General features: G+C 33.3%; 1 protein-coding gene across 1 annotated transcript; it reads right to left on the bottom strand.

Moving 5' to 3' along the window:
- Window positions 1-1,964: 1,964 nt before the first annotated feature.
- Window positions 1,965-11,126, bottom strand: LOC127700865 ((Lyso)-N-acylphosphatidylethanolamine lipase-like). The gene is made up of 6 exons (XM_052204562.1): window positions 10,934-11,126; window positions 6,120-6,217; window positions 5,188-5,706; window positions 4,659-4,770; window positions 3,585-3,774; window positions 1,965-2,480 (listed from the first exon to the last, which is right to left on the bottom strand). The coding sequence occupies exons 1-6, from the start codon at window positions 10,978-10,980 to the stop codon at window positions 2,313-2,315; spliced, it is 1,134 nt and encodes a 377-aa protein (XP_052060522.1). The 5' UTR covers window positions 10,981-11,126; the 3' UTR covers window positions 1,965-2,312.
- Between the last annotated feature and the right edge of the window lie 2,799 nt (window positions 11,127-13,925).

The raw sequence follows: 13,925 nt of genomic DNA, 5'->3' as shown, positions 1-13,925 counted from the left end.
TAACTGGTTGCAAACGATGTCCATCAAATATCCAACATAAACCCAATGACACAAAAGCAACACAAGACATCTAGAGATTAACATACGAACCGCACCAATATACATATGAATTTACTAGTAGGTCTCTGGGAGAACATCATTTATTTTTTATAGTGATAATTGGCTTTGAACTTGTTCTCAGTAACTGGAGGTTCTATTATTTTGGTGCTTTGTGTCTAGGTTTTTTTTTATCTTAGTTGTTTTACCTCGTACCGATCATTTGAGTTAATCCAATTGCATCTGGATTTTACAATTTGGTCTTATGTTGTGCTGTAACACCACTGCCCCAGGTAAGGGGGGTGATTGAGCGCTCACAAACCCCGCAACATTTTAATGTGCCTGTCCCAAGTCATGAGCCTGTGGTCATGTCTGTCATATTTGTTTTTTTCGTAAATTGTTTTGTTATAAATAAGGCCGTTAGTTTTTTCAGTTGAATTGTTTCACATTTTTCATGTCAGGGCCTTTTATAGCTGACTATACGGTATGGGTTTTCTCATTGTTGAAAGCCTTACGGTTGCCTATAATTGCTTAAATCCACTTCATTTGAACTTTGGTGGATAGTGTCTCATTGGCACTCACCCCACACCTCCTTATTTTTATACTGTTTCTGGCAGTTATATTGTTAACATGGAAACACCAATTGTATCAACACAAACACACCTCAAATCTTATTGTCGTAACTTAGACAAAGGTTTGTCGGGTCGGTCAGGTTTAACTCAATGCAATTTTTGGATTCGTGACAAATTGGTGGCTGATCCAATCATGAATGCCTATCTAGTCTTACCTTAAATTGTGCAACTGTTTACATGCATGCTCTTATTCATGTAAGCAAATTTAACCTTTCGTAAAATGAACGATGTACTGAGTTTTCACGAGTGTTAACATGTCCGTTGGGTGTGAACTGATGGATATTTTAGTCCGGAAAACATTAAGTATTAGTTGAAAAAGTCTTTGAATACTAGTTACTTTTCAGTAACTGCGAGTACTTTTAGATCGGTACTTTGTGTTTTTTATGTTTGTTAAGTTTTTGTTTTTGTTTCGTGTCGATCTGATGAGGTAGTCCTTTCTTATTGATGTATATATATATATATACAGTTTGTTATTATATGTCGTGCTGTTACAACCCTGTAAAATATTGTTTAGCTTGCTAAATTCTTTGCCTGTCCCCAGTAGGAAGTTTGTAAGTCAATGGTTGTCATTATTTGCTGTCTGTAATATTTGTTTCTCGTTTATTGTTTTTTTTTATCATGAATCAGACCGTTCATTTTCTCATTTTAATTCCATTGTATCACATTGTGTCTTTTATAGCTTACTATCGGTATAAGTTTGCTTGTTGTTGCAGGTCGTACTGTGACCTATGGTTGTTAACATCTTCGGCCTCGTGTTATTTTTGAAAGATGTGGGTTCTTCGTCGTCTTCTATACATCATTTTAGAGCTGAAAAGCCCCTTCTATTAGTTAATCAAGACTGCGATTTCTTTAACAGTAAAAAAAAAAGCATTCTTGGTGACCTAAGATCTGTTTATATAATGCAAATACGAATTGTTTTGTGTGCAATACACTTGAAAACACATCACAGAAAATACCAGTAAAACAATTCATAAACGGTAACCAATAGTTACTAACATCTACATCATTTGGTCTATGGTGGATAGTTGTCTCATTGGCAATCATACGACATCTCCTTATTTTATATCAAATGATGAAAAGGGTGAAAAAGGGTGTTTTTTTTATTAGAGGGGATAACTATGCTCTCCCGTCAGTTGGCTAGTCCAAAGAAGGAGAATGAAAAAGGGTGTCTCCCTCTTAGAGCTGGCGAGTTGGCAGATATGCTATTATCAAATACTTTGTATGCTGATAGGTGTATTCATATATATATATCGTATATGAACACAAAAAGTATTAGTAAATTGAAATATAGTTAAAACAGTTTCATTCATTTTATTTAAATAAAAAGATAAATATCTAACACAGAACAGAAACGTATAACATTGAAATGTGTAAGGCTGAAGTAACATGGCAATAAATATATATTATCACAGCAAAAAAATAGTTGTACAAAAATATAATCTGTAAAGAAAGACAAAATAGCTCTTCTGCTTATGGTCCTTGTTCACTACCAAGTTTACAATTCAGTTTCTCTTAGTGCCTACTTAGAAACTCTACGTAAGATGTTTCAGTTTGACCTTGTAAATGTAACAGATATGCATTCATATTTCAGATCCTTTTAAAGCTAATATTTCAGATCCTTTTAAAGCTAGTCATGTGATTATGTCATGTGCTTTGCTTTGTACTGGTGCTTTCAAAGCTCTGTATAATATCTTCAAGTTTGTCATGTGACACAACACTGTTCTGGTCTGCAGCTTTACATATTTCTGAGACAACAACATTAAATATATCAGATCTATCAGCATAAACGTGATGCCCTGCATCTGGGATTTTCTGAAATGAAATAAATTTGATAGCATGACTAAAATATTCGTCAGACTGAAAGAATCCACCATAGGTTCATGTCTGCCTTATTTGTTTTTTGCTCGTTGTTTTACTATCAATCATAGCATTGGTTCTTTTCTTTTGAACTCTTCACATTTTGTCTTTTGGAGACTTTTTTTAGCTTACTATACGGAATGAGTTTTGCTCATTACTGAAGGCCGTACAGTGTCCTAGGTGTTTATAACCTCGTCCACTAGCCTCAGGTGGATAGTGGTCTCATTGGCAATCATACTGTACCACACCTTCTTATTTTCATATTGAAGTTATATCTTATCTAATTAAAAGATTGCTTTTGGACTTCTAATGGAAAGGAATGATACATTTATGAATAAAAGGAGATATGTGATATACGTCAATGAGACTGCAACCGGAAACCAAAGACAAAAAACACTAAAAGACATCTATATATCCACATATATGGTCTTCAACAAAGGACAAGTTTCTATGTACTACATGAAGATATAAATTATGCGTACTATAGTTATGAATAGATTAAACAGAGACTATAAATTAGAACTGCCACAATAAAAAATTCCCTAAAGAAAAGGTAACCAACGTTATGGTGTAGTTATAGACATGCAACAACTGACGAAGTACCTAAGTAGGGACACAGAACTTGAGCATGTGATGGGTTACTTTTTTCAGCAAATCTTTCACTTTAAAATGATGTAGCGGAACAAGCAAAGGTAAATTTAGAAATGAAAGTACAATAAAGATTAGTTCAGAAAAAAAACACGCTTAAATCTGTAACCATGGTGTAATAGACAACAAAAACACAGATACAGGTAAAACAATACTGAATAATTACACCTTTAAAATGATTGAAACCTACACTATAATATCGGCGACTGCGTATCAGAGTAGATTACATCAGGGCACCGAAAGAGCTAACTGTTTGTTTGGCATAATATAACACATAAATAAAATATAAATAAGATAATAAAAAGAACGCCCCATCCAAAAAGTGATACGTAAATGGCTAGAAACAACAATTGTAACTCCAAAATAGATTTTTAAAGGGGGAAAACACTTGACGTTAAACTTTATGTTTACCTGTACAGTAACATAACTTGAATCCCTTTCAGTCTGTACTTGGTACCCTGCTGTTTTGTCCATCCAGGACTCAGATCCATACAATATAGACACTGGTAATTCCTTTGGTAAATTGACAGCCCTTGTAATCATAGGATTTTTTGCCCAAATGTATGGTCCAAGACTTATACTCTTGAACGCAATCTCGCCACTGAAACATGAAATGAGTGTTATGAACTTTCTAGCCATTAATATACTATTATTTAATTCAAAATCAATAATATCATGTGTGTATTTAATAATGCAAATCTTCAACGATAAAACATAATGTATATTTAATTAATGCTATTCTTATACATATTGTAGATGAATAATAAATTGCAAGTTTTAATTACTAATATTTCTATGTTCATTCAATTGCAACAATTTTCCACATTAATATAAAACATTCAATTTTTGCAAATTACAATATAGATTGATGCAAATTTGTTTATAGATTTGTAAGTGTCTTTTTGTTTTATTTAGTCTCTTAAAGACAAGGGAGAGAATGTAGGGAACAGTGTCAAAGATGTAATAACCTTGGCGTTCTGGCATTTCAGTGATAGGTGTATTTACCTTGGCGTTCTTGCATAACAGTGAAACATGTAATTACCTAGGCGTTCTGGCATTACCATTGATCGGTGTATTTACCTTGGCGTTCTTGCATTAAAGTGAAACATGTAATTACCTAGGCGTTCTGTCATTAGTGATAGGAATATTTACCTTGTCGTTCTTGCATTACAGTGAAACATATAATTGCATAGGCGTTCTTGCATTACAGTGATAGATGTAATTACCTTGGCGTTCTTGCATAACAGTGAAACATGTAATTACATAGGCATTCTGGCATTACATTGATAGATGTAATTACATTGGCGTTCTAGCATTACATTGATAGATGTAATTACCTTGGCGTTCTAGTATTACATTGATACATGTAATTACCTTGGCGTTCTGGCATTACAGTGATAGATATATAAACCTTGGCGTTCAGGCATTACAGTGGTATATGTAATTACCATGGCGATCTGGCATTACAGTGGCAGATTTAATTACCTTGGCGTTCTGGCATTACAGTGATAGATGTAATTACTGACTGTATCGTCAGTAAGGGCATCAGCAAACTTGTTCTGGATATCAGATCTAAATTTCTTCACCAATCCAGGACCTGAAAATTGACAACAGTTCTCTGTGTACAATTTTAAATATAGTCTCAATAATTATTAAGATATCAACACATGTTTTCCCTTATTTCCAAAATAATATTATATTCTTAAAGTGAAACAAGTGCTTAATAAGATATTTGCAACAGGCCTTTGAATGTGTTAATTACGATACTTTAAATAATCACATAGCTTAACAGTAGGCAAATTGCTGAGATGCCGAATTCATATTACATACCAAATGGTCCTGAAGCACATAGAAAAGACATCGGGTGAAATGTTATTCTTAAAGTGAAACACGTTCGAAGTTAGATATTTGCAAGAAGTCTTTGAATGTGTTAAATTACGATACTTCAAATAATCACTTATAGCTTAACAGTGGGCGAATTGCTGAGATGCCGAATTCATATTACAATACATACCAAATGGTCCTGAAGCCCGTAGAAAAGACATTGGGTAAAATAGACTACCGATCCCGAGTAAGATTTTGTATCGTGTCGGCATCTGTGTTTCTGGTGGCTTTTCGTGATATCCCCAGGGATCTGCTGGTATTAAATGCTGAATTCGCTCTGGATATTTCAAGGCGTATGCTGTACTTAGATATCCACCTAAACTATGCCCAAGCAAAATAAACCTCTCCAGTTTCATTTGCTTTCTCCATTCTTCAATAGAGTCTACAAACTGGTCCTCTGCCCTTTCTGTATTTGAACTTAGTGTTGGTCTAGAACTTTTACCAAAACCAATGAGATCAAATGCATATACCGGTCTATTTTTCGATAGTTCTGTGAGATTTTTTGCCCACAGACCAATTCCACCGCCCATACCGTGTACTAGAACTAAAGGTGTTCCACTATGGTTTTCGTTGATAGAAATTGTCCATAATTGATGTTTTGGATTTGAAAGTTGTACCATTCTCGTGGTGTATGGAATCTTTAAATACGCTAAAATAAATTAACAATGTTTTTTTTTAAATCAAGCTGAACATTTTATAGAAATATGTAATCATATAAACTTTTACATGTTTAAACCGGAATGAAATCATTTATTTAAAAAAAAAATATGAAGATGTTGACAGTATATACTAAATGAAAAAAGGAATTAATGTATTGAAATTCCAATTTCTGCATTTGTATTGCATCACTACATCAATTCACTACGCTTGAAGCAATTCGGAAGGATCGCGCCCAGACTAATCTCAAATCCTAGATCCGCGCCCGACAGATATTGATTATATTTTCCAGAAAGATTGAGTTATATATATATTTATGATCCTGATTTTAAAATTAGTGGAGCATATAAAACGCAAATCACAATTTTTGAATTGTGCACACGAGTTGATGTTATGTTGTCATACCTTTAAGTAGTTTGTCTTCCACTTCAGCTAACTTTGCCTTGGATGTTGGTCTCCATTTTGGCAACTTTCTACATCTTTGTTCTGGCTGTTGACAGTGGCTGTTGTAAATGAAACAGAGATACATTTTTATATTAAATCATTGGGAATTTCATTAGTTTTAAAGAAGCACATAAACGGAACGGAACGTGCGAATCGAGAAAATTTTTTTAATGTTCGATGTAAAGCGATAAAATGGTTTTAACGATAAAATATTTAATTTTGCGCATTATATATTGTGGGAGCAAATCACCATAATCAACAATTTTATCGGTTCACATACATCAATCAACCATTTATAAGTTCGCAATTTTCGTATACATATATAGTTCAATTCTCATCATATTTATTTCGGTCAGTCGTGTTTACTATAATTATATATTTGCAGTTGTTGATAGAATCAATAAGCACTAGATGTTAGATGTGCTTAAAATATGATACGTCACTTGCTTTTGATATCTCACAAAACTAACGAGCTTATAATATAATGTATTCAACTCTTATAGTTAACCTCAGTATTTACCATGATTACAGTAACTGTTAAATTAAATTATTATAGCATGGATTATAAAATATACAAAATAAAGAATCAATTATAACACAATTAGTCACAATGTATCGATAATTAAACGTGTATTGAAATGGTTACTTCTTTTCATATAACCCATAATGTATAAAATGAAGACCCACTGTAAATATAACGATTTTTTAAATATGATTTCCTTTTTGTACTGCCCCCTCCGCCTCCGTCCCTGTATTTACTGCAAGGGCAGAAGGGAGCTCTTAATTCTTAAAGTGTGCAATAAGATTCACGCCAAGATAATGTTTGTGACTTGTAAAGACTTTATAATAGAAAGAATACAGTCTCCACACATTTTACATTTTACCTACAAAAAAATAAGTTGTATACCAGCTATAAAGAGTTTCTCAATTTGCTTTTACAAACATATCCCGATTCCTTTAAGGTTTCAAACATCTCAGACATGTAAGCACATATGTCAAATAAACAAATGATCTTATTCATTTAAAAAATCTTGATTAACCTTGATTGAGAATGCACGGAAAGACTTGCAATGGTGCATTAGTAGATTGGAAGCTATAAAACCAAAACCTGAACTAAAACGATTTTTTTCTGCTTATCATTATTATCATCTTCGCTAGCCAAGGGTTACGATCCAGTCCCCTCCTCTTCACTGTGGGGAGGAGGGGACTGGATCGTTACCCTTGGCTAGCGAAGATGGATTATTATAAATTTGTACTAAATTGTTTATTAATTATTATTAACATGACATACTATTAGGCAGAATCTCTTTGTTCTTACTGAGCTATAATCTGACTAATTATTTTAACTGCAACAGATATACTGCACAATTTAAAAGCTCTCTTGCCTTACTATTATGGCATAGTTAAACACTTACCAAATTGTACAAACTTCACCGTTTCCAAATACGAAATAAAATAAACATGATAAAATGGTTGTAAACGCTTGTTGTGGATGGGAGAACGGATCCGACAAACAACTAGGAACTTTTTTTGATATTGTTTTACAATGCAGCATTTCTTCAAAATTGGTCGCAAGATACAGTTGAAAATGGAAAATAAGACGTATTCCATTCTAAATTGTCCAAAACATTTTGGCACCTCTCTCTCTTAAAAAGAAGGGAAAAGCACTTATCTGTACTCCATGTGCTCAGTAACCCTTTAATTTATAATTTGTAATGAACAGATTTTGAAGTACAACAAACGGAACTAAAACTGTATGAATAAAAGGAGATGTGGGGTAAACATCAGTGTGACAGCAACCCAACAACAAAAATACCATACAGTTTTCAACTGTAGTCAGGTGTCTATAAACATGATAAAATATTCAAGTTCTAAATTGTTTCTAAACTATATATAAAAACTTTAAATAAATTTAACAAAAGCCTTCAATTAAGGTCTGCCGTTGAAACAAAATTCTCCAAATGACGTGACCATTAAACGGTAAGTGCCGGAAAATCAGAAAAATAATAATCTAAAAAGTAACCAACCTTACATCACGTAGAGGCGTAGTTCCCTCTTTCTATATACAGGAGAAATTTTCCAGGATTCGTGGAATGACAATGTGACCCTCCTTTAAAATCTTATTTGCTTGAAAAATTTTTTATCTGTGAAGCCTATATGTACATTGAGGATGTCATGTGTTTAAACAGTTATTGACCAATTAAATCGCTATATATGTTAGTTATATACATAGGACTCTGAACCGCCATGGTACTCCGAACCACGATGGGCACGCTGAAGTGCGATAGTTGGACGCTGAAGTGCGTTTTTGATCACTTCAGCGTTCCCATCGCACCTCCGATTTCTATATACATATACAAATAGCTAGCTGACCCGTTGACCGAAAACTAACGCCCGACATCGTTCGTGTCAAGTAGGGTCACCTATGATGTACAGTATGACGAACATATACCGACTTTATTGTGTAAATAACTACTATATTTATTTCTTTTTCTTCTCAGAGATCAATACATATCGGTATGTGGATCTGTTAACATCCAACTGAAATCATAGGTACTTAGGGAAAGGACATTTTGTTTAGCCCTCTCCCCTTTTTTTTGCCAAAATCCGTTAATATTTTTTTTTTAGTTTCAACTATTTTCGCGTTTTTCTGTGATATATTAACATAAATTTTCGATAAAATTAAAATTAACATGCATTTACTATCAATTCCTAGTTTAATATCCACAGCGGACAAAAAAGAACTAGAGGCTCTAAAGAGCCTGTGTCGCTCACCTTGGTTTATGAGCATATTCAACAAAGGATACTCTCCCACATTGTAGACGAGAATAGAATTCATGACAAAAATCTCTGTTTTGTTGATCTTTTATTGCTGATCATTTAGTTTGTTTTGTTTCTGTCTATCTTCTTTAGCTTTTGTTAAAAATACAAAAGAGGGTATAAAAAATTCCTCATTTAAGGGCAATCACTCCTATAAAGAGTGACAGTCTACTAACTATATCGGCAAAATTTTACTTGTTAGAATAGTAGATCTTGCCTTGCTGATCGTTTTAATTATTTAAAGTATCTATTTATCTATTATAATTTTTATCATATGAGGTAAAACAAAAAAATAAAAAAAAATAGTAAAAATCGTCATTAAAGGGCAATATCTCTAATAAGGAGTCGACTGACGATTTCAACCACACAGACTTATTCGTAAAACTTGTCTTGCTGATCATTTTTGCATTTTAATGTTTCTCTCTGTCTAGTATAGTTTTCAAGATATGAGCAAAAGAATAAAAAAAAAGGAAAAATTTGTCATTTAAAGCCAATAGCTCCTATAAGAAGTCGTCTGACAGTTTTGACGTATATGGACAATTGGTAGAGCTAAACATTCTGAACATTTCTGCTCTTGTCTAATTTATTTATAACGGTTTTTAGAAAACTTGCACATTACCCCTAAGTTCTTTTTTGAGCCATGTTGGCCATCTTGGTTGACAGGCGGGGTCATCGGACAAATTTGTTAAACTAGATACCCCAATGATGATTGTGGTCAAGTTATGTTAAAGGAGTAGGTCCGGTAAGGGCCGAATTTGGCCTCAAAATTCAAGTTCATCTGATGAAAGATTTTGGACACTTTTTAAACACTTAAGTGTCTACTTCAGTCGATTCAATTAGTTTATGTGAAAGATTTGAACTGATTTAGTCATTAAAGACGCCCAATTTCAAGCTTAAATATGAAAAATCTATCAAATATGCCATAATATGTCACTTTTCAGATGGTTTTTGTCAAAAATGAAAGTGGCCGCATCCGTGTTCATTCTCAACCTTTATATATGTTATGTATTATCATCAAATACAACTTACATTTAAATATTAAGAATGAACACAAATGCGGCCACTTCCATTTCAGACGGAAACCGTCTAAAGATTAAATAAAATGCTAAAATTTCGCAGATTTCAGTAATTTAGCATGCCTTAATGATGCTAGTACCCGATACATGTGCATTGTATTGTCAAAAACAGCCCATATTTATGTAACAGAAGTATTCTTCTTTCCAATAAATCGCTAAAAATTTACCTTTTAACAATTTTGTAAAACTACTATATTTTGGGGCCAAAAAGGGGTCTTACTGGGCCTACTCCTTTGGCCTAGTAGTTTCAGAAGATGTTTGTAAAAGTTCACAGATGACGACGACGACGACGGACGACAGATGAAGGATGACGAACGACGGACGTCGGACGCCAAGTGATCAGAAAAGCTCACTTGGCCCTATTGGCCAGGTGAGCTAAATGTAACAGGTTTTGCACACAAAAAAGGTGGTAAATAATTGTCCTGTCCCCATGTACATATGACTGAAATATGCAATTAATTCTCAAGGATCTTTTTTAATTTTATGTCATGTATGTGCAATATTTTAAAGTGATAATATATTAGTAAATTAAACTTGTTCAAATTGTAGAATTTTGTTTTGTAAAACGTTGACGACAAAATGGAGTCAGTTTATATTTTAATTTTGCAATTTTTTTTATATGGACTTATTAGTTACATTCAAATATTTATTTCTTTAAGTGCAAGAACCGCCGGGTTTAATTCTTTAGACAAAATCCTACCCAATTATCTAAACAATTTTAAAAATATCCTAAAGCTTTCCATAAAAAATGTATGAACATATCGAATAATCAAAGGTATCCTGAAAGCCAATTCTAAAGAGAATAATAACAAATCAGTTGACTTGATTCCATAATCAGTGTAAATGTACATGTATGATGATGTCAGCTGTTTTACTTACTGTGGTTCGGCACTGTTAGTTGGAAGGTCTGTAACTTGAGTTTCCATGCTAAAAACTGACTATTATATTAGGTAGTTTGTTTTATTTATATCCATGAAAAATATTCAGAAGTGAATGAAATTGAGTCATCAATATTAGGTAGAACGATCAAAATACAGAACGTGGATTTCGACTCGCCGGTGACAATTATAAAAATATGCATTTAAAAAAGACCGCCTATGTTTGTCAGTACACAGGACTCGGTTCGAGGATATTAAATAGTATATTGTTTATATTATACTGTTCCCAGAGTATACGGATGTATACTTTACGCACCGATAGCAATATACATGTTATGATAAATTCAACTTAAGTATAAACATAGATGTATAAACCCATCTATGGTATAAACTATATGTATAACTGGTAGAAATCTACCCTTTTCGAACCGTGCGGGCTATATAGTAAGTTATGGTCCTGTGTTGAATTTTCTTGCATAATAATTCCAGGACTGTACACTTCGCCTGTTGTGTACAGAGTGTGCATGTTGAACAGGTAGTGGTACCTATTTTGCTAAATCGACTCTTGCAATTCCTTTATATTCCTTTTTTAAAAGCCAAATTTTTAAACAGGTGATGTTTTTTGAATTGTAATTTCCAAATATTTCATGACTTGCATCTTACCAAGTTGACTGATCTTGACTTTATTACCAGTACTAGGACGATGATACTGTTGGTGGGCAAGGGGTTTAACTGTTATGCTGTTTTGGGGCAATTTAATTCTTTGTTATCTGTTATTCTGAAAATATATTTGCTGTTAGCTGTTATTGTCTTATTCCTTGTTAGCTGTTATTGGAGTATTAGTTTTTTTGTTATCTGTTATTGTGAGAATGTATTTGCTGTTAACTGTTATTGAAAATTGGAATGTTAGCATTTTGACAGCCAAACTTCAGTAGAAATTGAATTGGGATCTTTCCACTAGTTACATGGTGGTCCCGTATTCGGAGAAGGATTCAATTAACATATAGACATTTGAATGGGTTTACAGTACACTAGTTATTTTTGGGGTCCTTTATGGCTTGCTGTTCGGTGTGAGCCAAGGCTCCGTGTTGAAGACCGTACTTTGACCTATATTAATGGTTTACTTTTACAAATTGTGACTTGGATGGAGAGTTGTCTCATTGGCACTCATACTACATCTTCTTATATTTAAACACAGATCATCACATAAACATTTTAATATTAGTTGGGTCCAGGACCATTACAGTATATATTATTATTATCCTTTGTAATAAATTCCTTTTTCTATGAACACGTATTTAGAATTATCTTGATTTTTACGTATAGGGATAACGATCCTTGTTTCCCTGTATGTGCATATTAAATTCGAACAATTCTTTTAAAATATTACATTCGTAATGGTTCCGAGGAACCCAGTACTAGTGTCTCGCCTACTTTTGATGTTAGTCGCAGGCACCAAAATGGGTAAAAAGTTATTAAATAAATGGGGAATGTGTCCATGGGACACAGATGATGCCCCCGCTTACATATGATATACAGTTATAAAGGGACATAACTGAAGAACAGTAAAAGTGACCCTACCCAAATTTGTACTTGATCTGAGTTTTGTGGTAATACGTATTGTGTATAAGTTTCATAAAATTTGGTTGATGCAAACTTAATTTACTCGGAGAACGGAAACGAAAAATTCAGCAATTTTTCCATTTGTAAAGGGGCATAACTCTACAAAATTTAGTGACAACCCCAAAATTCAAACTTGATCTGTATTTTGTGGTAATAAGCATTGTGTACAAGTTTCATAGCATTTGGTTGAGGCAAACTAAAGTTAGAGAACGGAAATAAAAAAATCAGCATTTTTTCTATTTGTGAAGGGGCATATGTTAACTCTATAACGGTTAAAGTGACGCCCCCAATATTCAAACTTGATCTGTATTTTGTGGTAATAAGCATTGTGTATAAGTTTCATAACATTTGGTTGAGGCAAACTGAAGTTAGAGAACGGAAACCAACTTTGGGACGTACGAACGGACACATGTACAGACGGACAAGGGTAAAATTAATGCCCCCTCTGCTACGGCGGGGGCATACAAATTTCCTCTAGATACTATCTTTTGATTGTAAGAAGCTTCTGTCCAAGTTTGGTAAAAATCCAGGATGGTTTATGAATCTAATGAATGTTTTAAAAACTTTAACTGCAGACTGTATGTAATGTTAACTGAAAGAAAAACTTATTAAAGTCCATTTATACAATCATTTTATAAGTAAAATATGGAAATACAAGAAATATTTTTTTACAAAATTTCCTTCTTGATACAAGCTTTTGATCATAAACAAGCTTTGGTCCAAGTTTGGTAAAAATCCAGGATAGTTTAAGAAAGTTATTAAAATTTTTAAAACTTTAACCACAGAGTGAATGTAATGTAAACTGGCAGAAAAACAAAGCCCATTTATAAGTAAAATACGGATAAATAGGATTATTTTTTTTTACAAAATTTACGTCTGGGTACTATTTTATGATCATAAACAAGCTTCTGTCCAAGTTTGGTAGAAATCCAGGATGTTTTAAGAAAGTTATTCAAATTTTAAAAACATTAACCACAGAGTGAATATTTGTGGATGCCTCTGACGACGACGCCGCCGACGGAATGTGTGATCACTATGTCTCGCTTTTGCGACAAAAGTCGCGAACTCGACAAAAAGGAAAACATATGGCCAGGGATACCTGATGAGGATGGCAATTAAGTCCTAGTTCCATACGAGATACGACCAGTTAACCTAAACACTTTTTATATAATAAGGAACACAGACTCAGCTCTGTGATTCTTTTCTAAGAATACACTCACTATTTAAATTACAAGCATGTGTGAGCTTCTTTAAAAGTACAAAAATAAATGCTGAAAAAAGTATTCCATTAAACAAAAAAATATTATCATACATTGAGTAAACCAATTCTAGATATATAACTCTAAAAACATTGTTCATAGAAAATGGAA

Source organism: Mytilus californianus, unplaced genomic scaffold (genome assembly GCF_021869535.1).
Source record: "Mytilus californianus isolate M0D057914Y unplaced genomic scaffold, xbMytCali1.0.p SCAF_5, whole genome shotgun sequence".
NCBI lineage: Eukaryota > Metazoa > Mollusca > Bivalvia > Mytilida > Mytilidae > Mytilus > Mytilus californianus.
The sequence above is the reverse complement of the archived record's forward strand: the minus strand, read 5'-3'. Positions and strand labels throughout refer to the sequence as shown.